The sequence below is a fragment of the Botryllus schlosseri genome, chromosome 15 (genome assembly GCF_051294905.1).
Source record: "Botryllus schlosseri isolate E-star chromosome 15, Bs_hap1, whole genome shotgun sequence".
Classification (NCBI taxonomy): Eukaryota; Metazoa; Chordata; class Ascidiacea; order Stolidobranchia; family Styelidae; genus Botryllus; species Botryllus schlosseri.
The window spans coordinates 21,738,418-21,759,294 of NC_137250.1; the positions used below are offsets into that span (position 1 = coordinate 21,738,418).

The 20,877-nt window shown below is 40.6% G+C and overlaps 1 protein-coding gene across 1 annotated transcript; it reads left to right on the forward strand.

Moving 5' to 3' along the window:
• Positions 1-4,095: 4,095 nt before the first annotated feature.
• Positions 4,096-13,925, forward strand: LOC145457200 (uncharacterized). Its single transcript, XM_080335382.1, has 6 exons — positions 4,096-4,508; positions 5,141-5,445; positions 6,150-6,290; positions 9,225-9,463; positions 11,570-11,725; positions 13,034-13,925. The coding sequence occupies exons 1-6, from the start codon at positions 4,224-4,226 to the stop codon at positions 13,327-13,329; spliced, it is 1,422 nt and encodes a 473-aa protein (XP_080191508.1). The 5' UTR covers positions 4,096-4,223; the 3' UTR covers positions 13,330-13,925.
• Positions 13,926-20,877: the final 6,952 nt, after the last annotated feature.

Here is a 20,877-nt window from a genome sequence, read left to right on the forward strand (position 1 = left end):
AGAGGACACAATTTGCACACTGAGACTACAGTTTACGTGCTGTCCTTGACCAAAGTAAAACAAAAACAGGGCATTTAACAGCGTCAAACTTCGCGATCTTGCTCAATTAGGCGTATCCCTGTTTTGTCCGGCCATAGCCCGCGGTATATCTAAACTCACTTTGCTAATGGAATACATATTTACGTACAAATCGTTGTCTACACATCGTAATATTCATGCCAACCTAAAAATATGAGGAGCACACATCACTGCTGGTTTAAGAAGGTTTAAGAAGCCAAAGTCGGGACTTCTAGTTGCCAATGCACCATGGTAAAGACAAAATCACAAAATTCATAAGCAAACTCAGCATGGTTATATTTTGTGTACCGTGTGATAACGCGACAAGCCGCTACATTAAAAGTAGGCTACATACAATATACTGACTGAAGCTACCAGATTGTTGAGGTGGCACGGTTGGCTAATACCGGCAGGTTGCACGGTTCGATGCTATAGGTTTCCTGATGTCGTGGTTCTGGGGTTCTTTGTTGATTTATTATAGTTGTGCTCACCGTAAATACTATTTTATTCAAATCCAAATTTTTCAACGGCAATAACTCCGCTTCCACTGGTTGGAATTGAACCAAATTTGGTGAGCATCGTTTTTATAGACAGCCTAACACTTTCATGGGATGAACAGAAAATTTTCAAATTTATTATTTATTTTTATATAATAAATAGAAACTTACTTCTGTAGCAAAGCGGTTACTGGCTGGAATTGAACAAAATTTTGTGAGTAGGCTTAAATTAGGTAACTTAACAATTTTATCAAGTAGCCAGTACGATTTGAGAAAAAAAGTCATTTTTGAAGAGCCCTAATCTACATTATATTTACAATAAGTAATGTAATCCTACCCAATGAGCCAGCACATCACTTGCGCAAAGCAAAAGTATGCTCGGCAGTCTGCGACTTGTCATGGCGAATTTTGTCAGCTGAGTAACCGTATTTCGCGTATAGCTCATGTTAGACATATATTCCATAAAGGCACTGAAGCGTGTTTCACACTCAGGTAAATTTCGTCACCGATGTAGAATATTTTGGTGGCGCTCACTGTCAAAATTACAAGACAAAGAGAGTTTAGGCGGCGAATACGGCGAGCCTCTGTTTATCACTATCGCAGTTCAGTTAGTATACTCGGGCATTTGTCAACAAGACAAGATTGGTACGATCTACGATCAAATCAACTATGGGGGTCGCGGGGGTGTTAGACGGTTAGATCGTCTACCCACACTCTAAGTCTAAAGGTATAGCTTACAGGAAAATCATCGCGGAATTGTACAGGTACACGTAACATGATTTTTATAACCTGTAGTTGAAATAGGTGACAGATCAAAAGTCAAGACGTAAGATCATTAGGTGTACTATAAAAGTTACGACAGCAGAAGACGTATAATAGGGATCACGTTTATTTCATTTTGACCACGATCTGTCTGTATTATGTAGAATCAGTCGCCTTCATTTTACTAATTACGAAATCATTCGGGTACGTACTTATTTCTTCAAGCTGTACCTCAGTGTCCAGTCCACAGGCCTCTGGTATAGCCACTGTGTTGCATTCGTTCAGCAAAAATAGTTTTGACAAGGCATATCTGTAAGACAACAACAGTTGATACGTGAACGGCGTCGTAAAGCGATCATATGACAATGCGGATAAGTGTCTACAAGACGCAGTCTTGTCTTATCAATTGACATGTGCGTAGAGTAGCCTAGACCAACTCCTCAACAACGCAATGTCGTGGACACTGGACACTTTACTCAAGATTTATCTTAGCGGGACAAGCCTAAAATAAACTTGTGAAATTCGAAAAAAGGTAGTAATGCATCGGCCTATATAGATTACAAACAGCCAAAGAATACAGGGACCAGATACCAGACCAGATAGTTCGGTATCGGGGACATTGACATAGATTTTCTCCCGCGTACACAATTGTAGGCTAATACAACGTGTGTACTGTGTACTATAACTAAAATATTCACTCTTGGTGTAGTGTAGTACTAACATGCGAAACATTGATTGAATTTTTGTTGATTGCAACTGCACTGAATTCTTTATTGACGAAGTATAATTCAACTTGTATAGCATATGTAATGCTTCTATAGAGATCTTTCTTGCTTGATTTCATTTAGTCTCTATACTTCAACGGTTCCGTTGGGTAAACTTGTCTATAGCAGCTTCAGTATAGGCCTACCTTCCACTTCAGTCGAGCATAGCATGATGGCTTGCTGATAGCTTTAAGCGTTCAGGTGAATGGAACTGTCGGGATTATCGCACCAGTGCGCACAGATAGCGAACCATATGTCCTTGTATTGACATCTTTACTACAATTCATTTTGAAGTCATTCAACTGTTATTGAAATGACGTGGGTCTGTTTTACTTTGGAGTTTTGATCTGCTATGGAAATGGCTAATCTAGTTCCAGGGTGGAATTGAATTTTTCATATCCACTTTTCTAGGCCACTATAGAGCGAACTTGGTATATCTTCTTTATGGTTAAAACGCCACCGTCTCATATATCAGTTGTATTTTATGGTGATCGTACACTGGCTACAACAGATATATATGTGAGAGTGTGCGGAGAATATCAGAATCGGGAATATGAAGTTTCGTATTGCAAAAGCGAAAACAACATGAATTGGATGCAACCTCGTAAATCTGTTCATAAGTATATTGGATTTGGTCGTCTTACCAAGCCTAGTGATGCAATATTGAGATTTATATAAGTTTATTACGGTAGTGTTGTTGAATCTAACAGCATAGAATTAGATTTATCAGATGATCTTATATAGTAGTTTGCATGAAAGAAGGTTAGCCATGCGAATTTTTGTACAGTGAATAATGCGCTCGGGGCAGGCCTTTGAAATTAGGAAAGCAGTAACTTTTGTTTGTGCACATCGGACTTTGCACTTTATCAGCTGTGAGATATGTTTTCGTCGCCTCTGGCATATATTGGTCAAGATGCCATGAAGTACCACGACCGCGGATATTCCAATGTTTGAGTTTGCTGTTGGTCAGTAAATATGAACAGTTGACCGACAGGGGCGACAGTGTACAGTACATACTATACAGACTCATTCGAAAATCTTTGTGCAGGTTTCAGTTGAGCAATAAGCAGCAAGCTGTGTTAAAACACTTTACACTACAGTGTACATATTTGATATTGCAGTTCAAAATGAGTTTTCGTACATGGGACACAATCATTTGAGATGCCGGGGGCAGGTGCTTGCATTTGGTGAGCTTGCATAATTTGACATTTCGCAAGATGGAATCAGATTGGTTGTTACAAGCAATAGATGATATGATTTGGAGGCATTCAAACCGCTTATTTGCACAGCTATGTTGAACTAGTATTCAGTATTCTGCTTTACTGATTGACCTAATTAACAGTCAACCTATATTACTGATTAATAGAAATTTAGCATGTAGTCTATATTAGTAGTGACTAGGGCTGGGCACATTGATTCGAGCACTCGAATCTGAATCGAGTATTAATTTTAATGATTCGAGTCGAGTAGTAAAATACGATTTTTTCGAGTACTGAAATTGTACGCTTCTTGCCACTGAAAGTTAATTTATCAATGAGAATCGTCGTTTCGATACTAATTTTCACTGTTGAAGCCTTGAAACCTTGATAGGCGGTGTCGTAGCATACCAAAGATATAGTACAAGCTACGAAGATTACAGGACGTAGCACAATTCCGAAGTCATGATTATTCCACAACATTGTCACAAAGTGGAATGAAATCGGTATGGTCGAAAAAATATCAAAGTATCATCTATGTGACGGTTAACAGGCAGTATATTCTTTCTAGTGCATAAACTGTAAGTATTTGAACTTTGGCGTATTACATTCTGTTATGACGTAATAATGGGTGGTACTCGATTACTCGACTCGACTCGAAGCATATTACGTGATTCAGAATCGAATCACTCAGGTACTCGATTTTGCCCAGCCCTAGTAGTGACTAGTTATCCTTTACCTTCACACCGAAACTGTATGGAGAGTATTCAGCAATCAGATGCAGGCCTATATGATACATAAATTGATTCGTGATGTATCTATGTATTGCTGACTTGTTACAAATCTTCCTTCTCAACCTAAATATTATTGAAAACTATTATAAAACGGTTTGTTACATCTACATCTTCAAATATTATATTCATTTGTAGGCGATATATAGGCAAACAATGGCACCTCGCAGCTACACGGGAGTGGTTCTGATGCTTAGCTTCCTTTTAACTGCTTCGCAAACGTCATCTGTGAAATGTCCTTCTAACATCGCCAATTGCACCTGCGACTCAATCAAAATCTCGTGCGACTTGAAAGGATATATAACAATTCCGGAGATAATAGTGGATGACACTCTATCGATTAGGGACATCAGCATTAGTGATAATAATTTGACGGAAATCAAGGACGACCACTTCAGAAACTTTATGCATATCAATTGGATAAGTCTGCGAAAGAATCAGGTACAGTGATCGTAAGCTTCTTTGACTTGAATTTCGATAGATTTTCAAAAGACCGTGTGCCTATGCTGCCTATCACGTGGTAACTGACATAACTATACTGATGCGAGTGATGGCACTTCAACTAACTGCTGACACCGACTGGTACCATAACTCTCACATGATTGTTGATAATTCAAATACCTTTGCAACCGCATTCTTCACTGCCTAGCTAGAATATTCTGTGTTCGGTCAGAAAAGAACGCTTTCGACTGAACCTTATGACGTCAACATTCAGCATAGTTGTACTATAGCTATAGTCCTACAGTCTCTATAGTTGTACGAAGATCGTCATTAACAAGATATTGAGGGATGTTGTAGGTTTTACTAAGCGAACGTCCCCCATATCCACGAAATTCTATTGAGTCGAGTCAATTATATAACTTATTAGGCTACAATGATTATGATATGCGACTTGCGAGGGTATGAGGAAATTCAAAAATAGATTCTCGCATTGAATTTTAGGCTTCTGACAAGTGAAAGTTCGGAGTAAAATATTCTATGAGAGATAAACTTTGTGAATCACTCTTTTTTAATATCGAATTTCCAACAAGAGACGGAACATTTTAAGAATCCATTGCTTTCAAAAATTTCAGATTTCAATAATATCGGAGGATGCATTTCACCATAACGCAATGCTTCATACGATATACCTATCGCACAATCGTCTGAAGAGCATTCCGACAGAACTGTTCCAGCCACTCGCGTTACTGGAGGACGTTTACCTCCAAAACAATCAGCTGCAAGTCCTAGAAAGCGCTCATTTTCACGGACTGACTAACCTCAAAAGAGTTCGACTCCATGACAACCAACTAACTAGTATCGGAAGTGATGCATTTATCTCATCTGTTAGTCTGTCGGAGTTATACCTCGAAAACAACCGATTGGAAACGCCAGAAAGGTTAGATTCCAGAACGTCATATTTGGTGATCAGTTTGTTGATATACAATGGTCTCTACAATTCTCTAGTAGCTCCTGACGATTACCCCTGACGAGTGTCAGCCGAAAATATTCGGGTATATTTCAATATGAATATACTTTTAAATTGCATATTGAAGTTCTGTACCCCCATAAGCTCTTCAAATTATTATTGCATTCATTAGAAAAGCATTTGAAGATATGTATTTAAGTATACTGTGACCCATACTTCCACAAATCCAGTCTATGGCTCACGGGCAACGTCGATCGTTGTTACAGATTTGATGTCTGGGGTTCTCAAAGTACAGTACTTATCTGACCCAACATATCCTTAAACCATACGCAGTTTCTGTTTTAATGGTCTTTGCTTTGATAATAAAAGGGGAGGGTGACGGACGCGTCTCAAAAGTCTAGGCTTGGAGCATTGGGTCCTTAAACAGGGATGACTAGAACTACTAGTACTAATAATTCTACATATACCTGCCGTTTACACACATTCAAAAATTAGGTCCCAGCGTCCAAATTTCTATCTTTCTTCGATTTCGATACATCGAAAAAAAAATCCACTCATCATTGACCAAAGTCTTTGAATCTAATTATATGTGCCCCGTATTTATTGGAGAATAACTGCTTGGCGTTATAGAGAACCCGTCGTCAACCGTCACAATATAATGAGTTTATTTTCAGCAACTGGCTGCTTCATTTTGACCACACGACGTCGACTAACTATGAGTTATACATGGACGACAACCCTTGGTCCTGCGATTGTCGGATGAAGGAGTTCTACGACTGGGCAATCACAAAGAACTGGTTTATCCACGCAAGCAGGTGAGTGTGACTTCGGATAGCGATTCAAACTTTAGTCACTATAGTGAAACCACAACACCCTCGAAATCTGTAGGCTATTCAGTCAATCATTCAAGATCTGTTTGACCTGTAAGATTTCCATCTGGAAAGCGTATATCCTGATTTATGGGATGCAGCAGGTTTTGGTTTCTCAATCAATCATATAGGCCTATGTACTATACAACCTCGATCATCCATTTTCCAAGCCACAGAGTGGTACGGTAACACAGGTTTACAATTTGCTTTCGCTGTCATCCTCTGATAAAATGAAACGATTGAAACGCCGCTGAAACCAAGCTCCGTGAAATTTGATTCATATCAAATATCCAAAAAGCACTATAATTACCGTCTATTTTAAAAATCCGTCTCTAGTGGGAGATACCAAATTTTATACTCTGCTGTTAACATTTGAACTTGTTTCTTGCAGTCGATAAACGTCCATATCCTGTGTGTATTTCCACCCTAGAACAGGTAAACAAAAATCAGTCATGGTTATTAGTAGTCGCTAAGAGGAATCCTGCAATCTCGATAGTATAGTCATAATCAACTAACCGTTAAAAGCACGCGACCAACCGACCGAATCTAATCGGATACGTTCCAGAACTCTAATTTTCTACTTTCGCGTGAAGTAGCTTTGAAAAGTCTCGGCAACTGGTGCTTCTGCTAGTAATTAAGTAGAAATTTGCGTTGCTTTTTCTTAGTAGAAACTCTTGACTCTTGTGTATGGGATGCGATTCCTGTCTTGGTAGTGCAGCAAAAGTAAGTTAATCGAGAAATGTAATCGAGCATCTTTCAGACAACTTCTACCTGTACTCGAGCAGAAATTTACGAAGTGGTACTTTTACTTCATCGTAATACAAAGTTTATGTCCAAAATAGCAAATGTCAGGCCTTCGTCGAGAACGAACCAACCAGGTTACAGGGGGATCCATGGAAGAGCCTACGACTGTCGTGATGTGGATAATTGAGACGAGGCGTTTACAAATATGAGGCAGTGAGCAGACTTAGACGGCCAGATAGTTCTAGCTGTCTAATTAGAGCGAAATGCCGGTAGGCTAATCTAGTACTAATCTCATTTGACAAATGATTATTTACTCTAATTCGAATCGAATTTCGAATCGACATTTGCTATTCTTGTGCTCATGAGAATGAACGATGGTTTGATATGAACTGAACTCGATTCAATGTCCAAGATTTCGCGGATTCAATAACTAATTCCCGTCCAATTTGGACAAAATGGGTAGCTATAATTCTAATTCTAGTCTAATCTGGAAAAACCGAAATTTTTCTAGTTGTCTAAAGTCTGGCTGTGATGCTATTCCCTAAAGCAGTGGTTCTCAACCTTTTTTGACACGCGCCCCCCTTGGAGATGGTCAAAAAAATCGCGCCCCCCTGAAACCCCTTGCATTTATCGTCATGTCAAAAAGAGCACATCATCTAATACAGAGGTGGGCAACGTTTTTAATAATCATGGCCGCATTTCGATTGCTTATGTAGCATAAGGCCGCATTCCAGGGCATAGCCGCAATGAACGATCTGGACGAAAAATTCCTATGGTAAACTGTCCATATCCATTCCCGGTGAACTCCGGACTATTCTACTTTTCACAATGGCCTATTGTACGCACCGAAATCGCGAGTGGCAATGTTATGAACGATTGCCGGGAGGTGCATATTGTCGCGCGGAGCGCGAAAATTTTTCAGGGCCGCGAACGAATTGTTATTTCTTGCCAATTCCCATTCCGGCTCAGATTAAGAAAGGCGCTACTGCATTAAAATCGAAACATGAAGTCTTGTTGAATTGCGCGGAGGGCCAAGAAAATTTCAAGATTAATTAAAATCTCTCGAAAATGCTGGAGTGAATTCGTAATTGCAATTTGCATGTCTACGGCCGCCAACACATACTAATTGAATTAGGCGTCGACGGCCGCTCAAATTCCCTTCTACGGCAGCAGGCTGCCCACCCCTGATCTAATAGTATACATAAGGTATATCTTACGTCAATTTTGAATCTGCATTCCAGTTGTTGAGTCTTTTACATTGCTGACAAATTTCTCCAAACTTGTTTGAAAATAACAAAACAACATTGAACAAGACATCCATTAATTAATTTCAAGGTAGGTCACCCTGAGACTAATCCTGATGCTGGTAGTGAGTACAGAGAGCAAGGCGTCGTTCTGTCCTGCCAGGCTAAATTTGATCAGTTTTGGAAATTGATTAAATTGTGTTGATTTATAGCCTAATTGAGGGCGAAACCGTGCAACCTATGTTGCATCTAAGTCTGTCTTAGGCAGTGCAGTTTGCAAGCTACTAACAATAGCTGCCCAGCGCGACAAGCTTTAGGCTACTGTCAAAACTATGAAGCAATGAATGGCTGACACGTGGGAATTGCTCTGTATATCTCCAAAGAATATCAAAAATTTGCTTAAATGAAGTTGAAATCAGAATATACTCCGTTGAGCGCGGTTGCTAGAGTTTGTATTTTGCAAGCTTTCTTGAATATGGAATAAATTTCATCTTCATTAATCGTCTTCTCATATTGAATGTGAAACACATGTTCAGACACGTACAATTTATACTGACTTTGTCAATTTCTCGCGCCCCCCCTATAATGACTTCGTCAATTTCTCGCGCCCCCCCTGAGAGCCTCCCGCGCCCCCCAGGTTGAGAACCCCTGCCCTAAAGATTCACTGTGGTATGGATCAAGGACAGCACACGTGATTGATGACCACAGTTCAAGAAAGAACACAGACAATCTGCTGATTCCACCGGAGGAGTTCCAATTTAAATTCAAACACGTCGGTACGAAATCCAACTATCCGACGGGAGAAATACTAAACAAGGCCTTCTTAACGAGATAATTCAAATTACCCTACGTTATACATACATCCAATCAGGAATCAATGTATATTTTTCAGTCGTGAAAGAGTATCAATACCGAAATGCCACGAGCCGGAACAATTACGTGGCAAGTTGCTATCGTCGATCGACTCACCGAGCCAACTGAAATGTAGCGCTCTCAACCTAACGACAAGAACGAAAGCTTACAGTGTGGTAGAAGGACATGAATTGAAGATACCTTGTGCGGCAGACGGATTTCCGAAACCCACCGTTACTGTGATTGATCCGTCTGGAAATATTCTCATCTCTGACGCTGGTAATACAATTTTTTCTATCTATCACATCATTCACATCTATCTAAACCAGATACCAATTGATTGTCTCCTGGTCATGTTAGCACTGTTCTGTTACCATACATTGTTTGATTGATTTCCTACCGTCTTTTGTTAACTTGGGACGGTGTAGAAACGACTTGGAGTAATCATTGAAATCAGACATGCACCTTGGCCTAGGCCAGGGGCGGACAACATACGGCCCGTGGACAGTTTCCCGTCTTACATGATAATATGGCCCGCGACTCCAGTCTGCCGAGATTCCCCGCTACTTGCTCAAACGTCAAATTTTAGTGACTGCGGTATGTTATTATATACGTGTGTGCGCAGCGTGCGAGAGTATAAAGCTTATGCTTAAGTTCGGCATTCATCATGTACTCAAACCTAATGAATTGATATCTTGGTAAACTTGGGGTACAGGGCTTATAGAACGCCTTGAAATCTTAACTAGGGATTGCATCGTGCGTTAATTGATCAGAGAGAAGCATACATGGCGGCGCCTGAATTACAATGCTGTTCTCAAATCCACATTGTCTTCGTTATTATAGGCGAGAAATGGCTTTGAAGTGACATTGCTTTCGCCAAAAACATTCATTAAATACGATTTATTCCTTGTATAAGTGGATAAATGGGCGAATAATGCATCGATTCCGCAATCCGGCCCCTCAAGTACTAAATTTTTCTACATCCGGCCAGCCGACTTGATAAGTTGCCCGCCCCTGGCCTAGGCGATATAAAGAGGAGGCATGCACAATGAATGAAAAAGTAAAAGAAGTTAACACAAAAAAGCAAGCGACAAAAATGAGGTGGCATGTCACGAAAAGCGAGATCGATAGGTCAGGTCGTGGTCCGGTAATCTTGAGGACGGACTAGTATAAATAAACAAATATTAATTACAATGTTTTCGATTGTTGTGAAAATAATATTTGAATGGTCTTGTTCATTCATCACTCTGTTGATGCACAGTTAATTTTGTACACGAGGAATTTATTGTAATGTATCAGATCAGGGGTCGGCAACCTTTCGTATGCAGCGTGCCAAAATCTCAAAAAATATGAAATTATTACCAACTGGCGTGCCAAACATTTTTAATTTTGTCATATTAAGTGTTCGAAGCAAGGAATTCCACCAACCCGCTTATCTGCAACTGGAAACGGCATTGGTTATGCCAGTGATTCTTACAGTATTAGTCGCGAAGGGTAAACATTTTTGTCGCTCCCGCACTAGACCTATGGCCTAATGCACGTAATATTTGCGTCATTTAATTTTAGACGCGTAATGATTGATTTTCTGTGGTGGTTGCTCTGGTCGTTGTCAAGTGCACTGTGTTGGATACCAGCCAATAAGTGACATGCTCTTCAAAGTTCTTACGATGATATGGCCTGATGAGAACAAATGTGCCCACTCCTACATCCAAACGGATTCATACGATACTAGGTTGCCGTATATATATTTTGGGGGGTTTACCACATTATATCCAAGAAATGGATCGCGAGAAGCGCGAAGATATTTTCAAGATAAATAAAACCTGCCACAAAAAGACTCTATTTTATGTTACTTTACGAAATAATTGTGGCTCGTCTGCGAGCTTTTTCCATTTTGAAAACTTATGTTACAACTTTTGCAACTAACATGGGTATAATATGTCGTGTCCGTCAGATAATTTGGCGAGCCACGAAAAACCATTGCGCGTGTCACAATTGCCACGCGTGCCAGGGGTTGCCGACCCCTGTATTAGATGTTTATTGCGGTAGATATTTGTGTTTATGAGTCACAGACAATTTGGGGCTCCGCGAAGGCTTGCAGATTAGCGTAACTGTCCTCCCGGGATAGAAAGGCTTAAGAATCACTGATCTACATAATTAATATGGTGTGTTTTAAAGTATGCTCATTGCTCATTTCCGCACATAATGCAATATACATGCTTCGGCAAGGTTTGATTATGCGCAGTCTCATCATATTTCTTGTTTCTAATGCCTGAATCACAATTTGTGTTGTTGTAATTTTGCCTTGCTCTATCTACGATTTTATGTAATGAGACGTTCGCGAGTTGGCATTTCAGGTCATAATACCGGGAATTTACTCTTCAGGACAAGCGACATTCGTGCTAAAATCCGCATCCGCTGGTGACTCGGGTAAATACTATTGTAATGCATCGGCCTCCGGTTCGGTCAGCGGCATAATATCGAAAGCAGCTGTTAGCATAACTGTGACTGTCCAGAAGAATCCGTCGTCTGTCGTGTCAGGTGAGTCTGCCTCAGACTAATATCGCCGATTTCATATGCATGAAAAGTGATAATCTTGTCGAGAAGACTACGATAATTTGACAAGATTTGTTAAGAAATGAATTGTGAGGGATCTAATTCAACAAACTATTATTATTAGGGTTGCATTTAAAACAAGAATCAATTTGAAACAAACCTGTTTGAAACATGGCCCCCTGTTTGAAACATGTAATTTTTTGTCATGACGTCACTAACATTTAATTGTGACATCACGCGGGATTAGCAATTTTTTTTTCTTTTCGTAAAGACATTTGTTTTTAACATGTTTTAAACAATGTGTTTTTAATGCAACCCGAATTATTATCCTTATCATTCAAATTATGAAAAATAGTGATTAGTGAATAGCGATTTAGCCAAACTTAGGCCATTTTGTAACTGCACAGATAAGAAACACGGCCTGAATCAGGACACGCCAATCCAAACATCTCGTTTCCTGATGAATCCGATTCTAAAATTATATTTATCTTTCAATTGAATAGTATATTCATATTGAAATGTACCCGAATATTTTCGGCTCACACTATGGTCAGGGGTAATCGTCAGCAACTGGTGTAGAATCGGACAGAACAATCTATAATATATATCAGTGGTTTTTAACTTTTTTTTAAACTAGCGACCCATTCAGAAATTGCCATGGTCAGGCGATTTTAAGTACTGTAGGCTACTAAGACCAACGGAACTTGGTCGAAGTCCCGTCTGGCTTTTCGAGGTGGGACTTTACTATTGGGGAAATATTTCACGCTTGAATGGCGCCCGATGACCACTTGACTAATTGTATATAGTGAATACTGCACCCAGTTCTTAACTTTAACCTGATCGTACTCCACAAAAGCAACCCCTATCACACAACGCACAGCCTTAGCCAAAATAGCGTGGATTCACACCCAAAAGGTGCTACATCACAACAGAACCTAGCTCAGAATGATATCCTATACTATGCAAGCGTCAACACCCAACATTCAACAACTACACCATCTACTGCGACACTATTTTCTTCACCCCCCCCCATATTGCCCCTGAGTGTCTCCGCCCCCTTCAAAATCGAAATCCCCCCGGATAGGGAGGGGGCAGAAGCCAAAGTTTAAAACCGCAGATCTATAATTCTATATAATCAACAATGATGTACAATTGCAATTCTCTGTTAGTTGCTGACGACTACACCTGGCGAGTATCAGCTAAGAATATTCAGGTTCATTTCAATGAATATTACTATTCATTTGTATATTGAAGTTCTGTATACCTCCAAGAAACTCTTCATTTATCTTTCAGTTGTTTTGCTATGCTTACTCGCGACTGCAGTTCTCATGGGCGCAATCGTGTGGTACTACAAACGCTACCGACCCACGTTAGCTTACGGGAGACTGCCAAACGATCCTCAAGCCGCTGACAAAAATACAGCTGCATCCTACACGACAGACAACGCAGGGTCTATGAAAGTATCTATATCTCGGACCAGCGGCACAACGCCTTATCAGTCCGCCATAACCTCGCACGTGTCGCGCGGCGAGGATGACGAGGACGATGATATCACAGAGTACCACAAAGATACGGAGTTCCTTGTTTGAAACCACAATTTTATGAACTATTATTTTTCACGAATGGTACACATTATTCTAACGCATAGCAAGTTTGGCTTTTTTCGCACTATACAGTTCTCATCCGTTATTTCAGGAAAACCTGAAATTAGATTGGAATTAAAACTAGAGCTTAGAAACATTCCACAAATGAGATTGGAATTAGAAATAGACCGAAGAAATAATTCACAAAAATTTTTAGCGTCATTTCGCTCTAATCAGTCGAATTTGACAACTAGAAATATATCGTTGTCCAAGTCTGGTCTCAAATAGTTCTGCAAGACCCACATTATCAATAAATTACATCTACACGGTGCAGACTGCACAGCACAATGCATATTCACGCCGTTAGGAATTTTAGTATTACTTTATTCCCCCATTAACTTCCTTGGTACTGCTTGAATGGGAGTTTGCTTTATATTATTGCAGCCTAGTCAAACTGCATGCTGATGTTAGAGCGCCAAAAGTATGACTGTACAAGTACATAATCTATACGTGCCTATTCAAAGCCGTTACAACTTATAAGTCATTTATATTTTATGCATTTTTTACCGTCAAATGTTATAAACATTTTTATCAGAGTTCAATGAGTGTTATTTTTCATTGGTGTCAGCTGTATCTTACAGAACCCCAGATTCCGCGAGATGAAAATACTAGTGCAACGTGCGTGTCCACCAACTGTCTGTCTGTGCGTACATGCCCTCCCAATATATTTTTGGGTGGCGCCGTTGTCATTTGTGATGCTCTACAATCTACATGTTTAGAGAGTAGCCCGCGACGGATAGGTATCATACATTTTATAACGAAGGAGTTGGGCCCGTGACTGGCTCGCAACTATCGCGTGGCCAACAGCTATGTCGGTATATAACTCGATATATATTTCCTGTTTAGAGTGCAGATTCACAGGACGTATCCAATGATTCTATACAGGTTGATCTCTTTGAACACATGAATGAATTGAATTATAGACTTCCAACGTAAGAGCACTTCTGCTCAAGAAATCTTCCCAACTAGGGTTGCATTTAAAACAAAAATCAATATAAAACAAACATGTTTAAAACAAGGACCTAATTTAAAACATGTTTTTTATGTCTTTTTTCAAAGCCATGACGTCACGAATATTCAATTGTGACGTCAGAGTGGATTGACTTTTGAAAATATAGCGTACAGATAGCTCCTTTGACGAAACATATGCGTACTATTGCTCTTGAACCGACTATTTCGAGGGTTCCAACCACCCTATATCGATATACGTCGGCTATATCGGATGGTAACTGTCCGTAGGCTCATACAAATTGTTTTTTTGTAAAGTATTTACACCTTATGGCAGGGGCGGGCAACTTCTTAGGTTGGCGGGTCGAATATGGGAAACTGAAGCACTTGGTGGACCGGATTACACAATATACATTAATATTTATCCACATATAAAAGGAATAAATCGTATTTAATGTACACTTTAAGTTTAAAGAATAGAGACCAAAAACAGTAGTTAATGAATTTATTAACATTAGATATCGAAGTCAATCAGACATCTGAGGTCGGTCAGAGTTGTCGACAAGTTCTTTGAAGTCTGGCTGCATGCCATACGTAGAAAACCCAATTAAAGACTGCACGTGAAAATCAGTTAAATTGGAACACAGCCTTGTCTCGTTAATGTTCATGGTCGAAAATACATATACTTGTACCTATAGTATGTACATTGTGCACCGGAACAGAGCAAGTAGTTTCATGTCTATCTTTCTCAGGTCGGCCAACTTGGATTCATTCTGTGACGCATAAAATATGTCAATACTTTCATAATAGAATTTCAATTTCAGGGTAGAAACTCTCTGCGGGCCGGTCAAAATGCCTTCGCGGGCCGTACGTTGCCCGCCTCTGCCTTATGGCATAATTTTACAACTTGAAAAAAAAACTTTTTTTAAAGGCCTTTATTGAAAACACTGTTCAATACAGAGGTCTCAAACTCAAATGTGCTCGCGGGCCATTTTCTCAGTTTTGATGACGCCGCGGGCCGCAGCATCAATGATAGGGATATTTATTGGCCCTATTTGACGGGATCTTGCACACAGGCATTCCACAAACATCGTGGAAATCAGTGGCGGCTCGTGACAATATCGGGTGGTGGGGCAAGGGCCGCAAGCGACTTGTTATCAATATGACGTCACAGTAGCGTTTTTCAACGTTCATGATGGCCACATGAATTTCCCGTAAACAATGATTTTTAACGTAGGTGCCGCGAGAGGTTTGCCGGTGGCGTGACTTGAAGTGCGGTAACAAATGTTTTATTCATTGTTTTTTATTCAAATGATTATTTTACAAAATGTACGCGAACTAAGAATCGTTCCCATGCCACGAATCAATCATCAGGTTATCCTTAGTAGCATGCGTTATGATTTCGTGGTAGAGATTACGCAAGCGCCGAGTAAGACTATACCAAAAATACACAGACCAACTACCTACAAAGAGCATTCGCATGACACCTTGTGGTGTTTTAATCGTTCCATGCTCAGCAATTCTGTAAAGTGCTGCAGCGCCTCCGACCCGATTTGTATATGGATTCTCGTCCCGAAAGCGAGTCAAATCGATTTGCCCTCGTCCGAAAGTGTTTGGTACACGATCCTGATGCGTTACGACCAGGGGATAGGCAATCAAAGCGGTGGCACCCATAAACGTAAAGCATTATAAAAAGCCAGCTGTTATCCATGGAAGATTAATTACGAGTCTGCCTGCCATCATTCAAGCAGGAATCAAAGCATTGTGTTAAATTGAAATGCGAGCACATATCGCATTAAACAATTTCATCAATAAATTATTTCATCTTGATGAATTTTTCACTTTTTTTCCATAGCCATAACAAAATATATCGGTAAATTAACTGTCAGTGTGCCTCGAGTAATAAGGATGAAAACCACTCACTTTTCCTTAGCCATAGACATGGTTGAGTTACCTGGGCTCACTTGATTGAAATTATTCGGAAAGAACATGATGTGTACAGTCGTCCGCCCACCAGCATTAATTTATGTCTTGTATAAGTATTGTGCGCGACGTGATTTCTTGTTAGCAAAATGTTCAATAACGAGTTTATTGAAATCTGGAATTCCCAGAACCACGTCGTTGTGAATCGAGAGAACAGCCAACGCATTAAGCCTATCCTGGCCCATCCTGTTTCTGAGAAAGGTCTTGATACGTTTCAATGTGCTGAAACTGTGCTCGGATTCCGCGGATGAAATAGGGGTGGTCAAAATGATATTCAGAAAGCTAGTTACTGTAGCAAAGTTGATCGAAAGCGAATTTTCAACTAGGAATTTTGAAAGTTCACTAGTGGTTTTAATTTCCGAAAAGGATGTGTTAGAATACAAACAAGTCAACTCGCTCTCCAACCGAGCAATGTCGATCATCGGGTAATAACGAGGCACGCTGCGCAGTAGAAGGAAAATGAATTTTGTAGGCAGGGAAATTTCCCGGATTTAACAGGGCGAAAGTAACCAACTGGTCACTATTCAGACGATGTTGGATTTGGGACATCAGTATATCGCAACATTCGTAAGCCGCAACAAGCAGGTTTTGCACACTTATTCCACGACGTAAAAGCGCTGTGTCACCAGCGAAGTGTACATTCGCCCGGATATGCGAAATTGCCTCACAAAAATGTGCAATACACAATTGCGCAGTAGTACCATCGGCCATACGCGACTGAAAAGTGCTGTACAGTGTATCGACGTGCATGAAGATGTCACAAAAAAGCTTCAAAAAGAACAAAAATTCTTCGTCTTCCAGGAGTCGTTTAAGCCCCGCCGCTTCACGTATGGAAGTATCATCCCAGACAGGAGAGCTCTCAATCACTGAGAAGCATTCCAGAAGCTCCACCCTACTCTCTGACACTCGTTGCACAACTCTGGATTGGAAGTTCCACCGTGTTGATACGCATCTAGGTAACCGGTGCTTGCATATGTCGCGCAATAGATCAGATCGCTTTGGCGAAACAGAGAAAAAGGAGGAGGACCCTGAAAGATTTGCAAAGAATATCTTGACAGAAGATATTCCTAAGCACATTTTTTTCACTACAAGATTGAGCTGATGCGCGTAGCAATGCAAAAAATGCGCATGCGGGTAAACTTCTTTCATTAAAACTTGTACGCTATGTCGCGATCCGCTCATGACTGCTGCGCCGTCGTAGGTTTGCGCAATAAGTTTCGACTCAACTGAATAGGGCTGTAATGTTTTTTTTAATACGTAAGAAATTCCGACAGCAGTGCGATCGTCAACAGCCACAAAGCTGTGGAATCGTTCGACTGGCATACCAAACTTCGTGAACCGAAAAATCACGACTAGTTGTGACAAACACGTAATGTCAGTTGTTTCGTCAGACTGAATAGATAGAAATTCAGCGTCAAAAATCTCGGTAAACAAATGCTGTAGATAGATGTGATATATCGAATCAAGCACATCATTTTGAATAGTCTTTGAGGTACCCTTAGCTACTGTCGCGGTGTCGAGATATTCGCGCAAAATGCTATCAATGGAAGCCGTGTATTTAATTAGATCCAAAAACACCCCCCTATTGAGAGAGCATTCCTTCTCATCGTGGCCTCGAAGGGGCAATTCATGAACTCCAATAAATTTAATGGCATCAATCACCCGAGAGAGAACATGCCTATTCTTATCTACAAGCTCATTGTGCTTGCAGACTGATACGCGATAACTTTCATTGAGCTGCGACATTACATTTACTCTGCCAAACAATTTATATTTAACTGCACTAGCCATGTGCACTTGGGATTTTTGGTGCGTTTTCAGACGCTCTGACAAATGCTTCAGATCGCGATAACCAATTTTGTTCCAACAAGAGCCATTGCTTCCGGTACCGGCACTGTCGAATAAAAGACAGTAAAAGCAAAACAAGGCGTTTTTATCCTCGCCATAAGTAAGCCATTTATTTTTATCGAAATGCGCTGAAGAAAAGGCACGAGTGCGTTTTCCTCCGGCGTACGATTGGATCAATGGGCAATTTCTAGGCTGATACGGACCTAGTCGCTTTACCTCTAATTTTTGCTCTAAAGGCAGCTGGCTAAACGGCGTACGGAGCAAAGATTCAACACGATTCATGTTCGCACTTGACGTGACTACTTATCTGCAGAAATGGAAATGACTATAAATCGAGAGATTGCGTATGCCTAACTGGAAAGGTCAACGAGTTCGGACACATACGCAATTGTTATCTCATAGATTGGACAAGGAAATGTCATATTGAATCCAAAACATCATTCTGAAGAACTACGGATAGCAGCCTCGGAAATTCGGTCCCGGTACAGCTTGGGAGATTCTGGCCTTGAGGCTGGAGACTGTCACACGACACATACGGCTTACGGTCTATAGTGTCTATATGTCTGCTGCAAAATCGCCTTCGGAAAATATATTACCGAATAAACACGTGGATGAAAGCCGAAAACTTGGTACACTGTTACATGAAATCATCGAGAAGTATAGCCTCATGACCGTTTTCGGTATGGTACACTGTCAAAATTAATACGAACAGATCAACACCGAATTTTGCGTAATATTTACTGAGGAATCGGCTGATCAAGCGATCAGCTGTTAGCCGCCATCGAAAACGAAACAGCTATCGCGCTTGACAGGGGTTGTAATTGTGAGCAAATGGCCCGAAGGCCACCATTCCACGGTGAAATTGACATTGGAGAATATAAAATAAAACTAAATATTTGAATGCAAACCGAGGATGTTAGTAAACTGTTTCATGATATCATCATCTCATCACCTATCTCAGTATGGAACACAGATACACCGGCTTTTGCGTGAAATCCGCAATGCGTTAGGTAGGCTAAGTGTCAGATCAGCGCACATCTCTACCATACTCGAACTTAATAACGAAATTGCTGCCCTAATCATTGAGTGTCAACCTTGAGACTTGGCACAGCGTTCGATACTAAAATCAAGACATACCATGTAAAAGTTCATGACGGATCTAGCTAAGGAGCATCGTTAAAATCAATGGAAACCAATACCGGCTTTGCGTGAAATATGTTTGCGATACATGACCGATCAGCACACACTCGACTTTGGAAACGGAATTACTACCCTAAACTTTGAGTAGAAACCCTGAAACGTAGGACAGTGTTAAATACCACCATCACGACATGACATACCAAGTTTCAAGAATTATCATGGTGTGAAACACCATCAAAATCGACCTGTACCAGCAACGGTCGACTCAACGCATATCACGGTATCCGAGTTCAGATATAGATACGATTGTTACATCACACCTTAGGGGCGAGCAAGCATATTTGCCCCGGTTGCTCGGCCATTTTACGAATAGGAGAGAGTAAAGCAACGTTTCTTAATTGTGCGCAGCTTTGAGAGAATAGATAGTGAAAGCTTGTTATGAGCGCTACCGGGGCAAGCCCCGGCTAGGCATTCACAAAGCGAAAACACAGAAGAGAATTCGATTTTCGCGGAGACTTCGCTATGTATGGGCATTTGCAAGCGAAAACACAAGAAGAACGCGGGTTTCGCTGTGATCTCGATATATATTGAGCGCTGTGCGTCTATAAATGGTTAAATTGTTATTGAACAGAATTTTAGGTGGGGCAATGCCCCAGTTGCCCTATAGGACGAGCCGCCACTGGTGGAAATGTAATTTACTATTGTGCTATTAACGATTGACACATTTTCAAATATTTGAATAAAATTGTTGTCGTGCCGGGCAGACTTTTTTTTAATTACCGAGGTATAGACATAACGTGAGAGGATGCATTATGACATCGTAAAACTGTCGGGTTATGATATTGCAACTAGTGTAGGGTTACCATATTTTTGTGTACCAAATTCCGGACGCTCTTTAGCGCCACCAAGCGGATTTTAAAATGAGGTATGAGCACATTGTCGATCATTATGACGTCACGCCAGCAAAGCTTTGTCTATCGACTAGAGGCGGTCACGATCCCGTTCAGGAGTTGTAACCAGGGCGGAAGTCACATTTTTCAGCCCCCTTCGACCCAAATAAACACTGATCTTGGACCCACCGGATGTTAGGCCCACCGTAGGGTAATCAATGCAACTTCTGAACCCTACCAATATGCATCTGGTCGTTGAATGATATAAACAAATTCTGTCAACAATATTGTTTCTTCTATAATATTGATCCTCTCTACGCCCACGGGATCAGAGTTAGTAGTTTAGCTGGTGGAGGATGATGACTTCGAAAATGCAAGGAACGTAATTGTACATCGTTAGTCATGTTCATGTCATACAGAAAAGATTGTTTGTCAGCCTACTGACGGTGCGCACTGCACCACTGAGCTGTATAAACACCGCACACCTGGTGGTTTCCAGCCTCTTATGGTCGCGACTACATTTCCAATTTGAAAATGTTCCGAATCCCAGCTCAAAATTTGATGAACTACTTACTAATTAAATGTAGGCACATTTGCCCAGACTTACTCACGGCTTATTTTGGTAGCTGATCACGCTCAACATCTTCGCGAGTCCCAGAATAAAGGCAAACTATAGTATATCCCC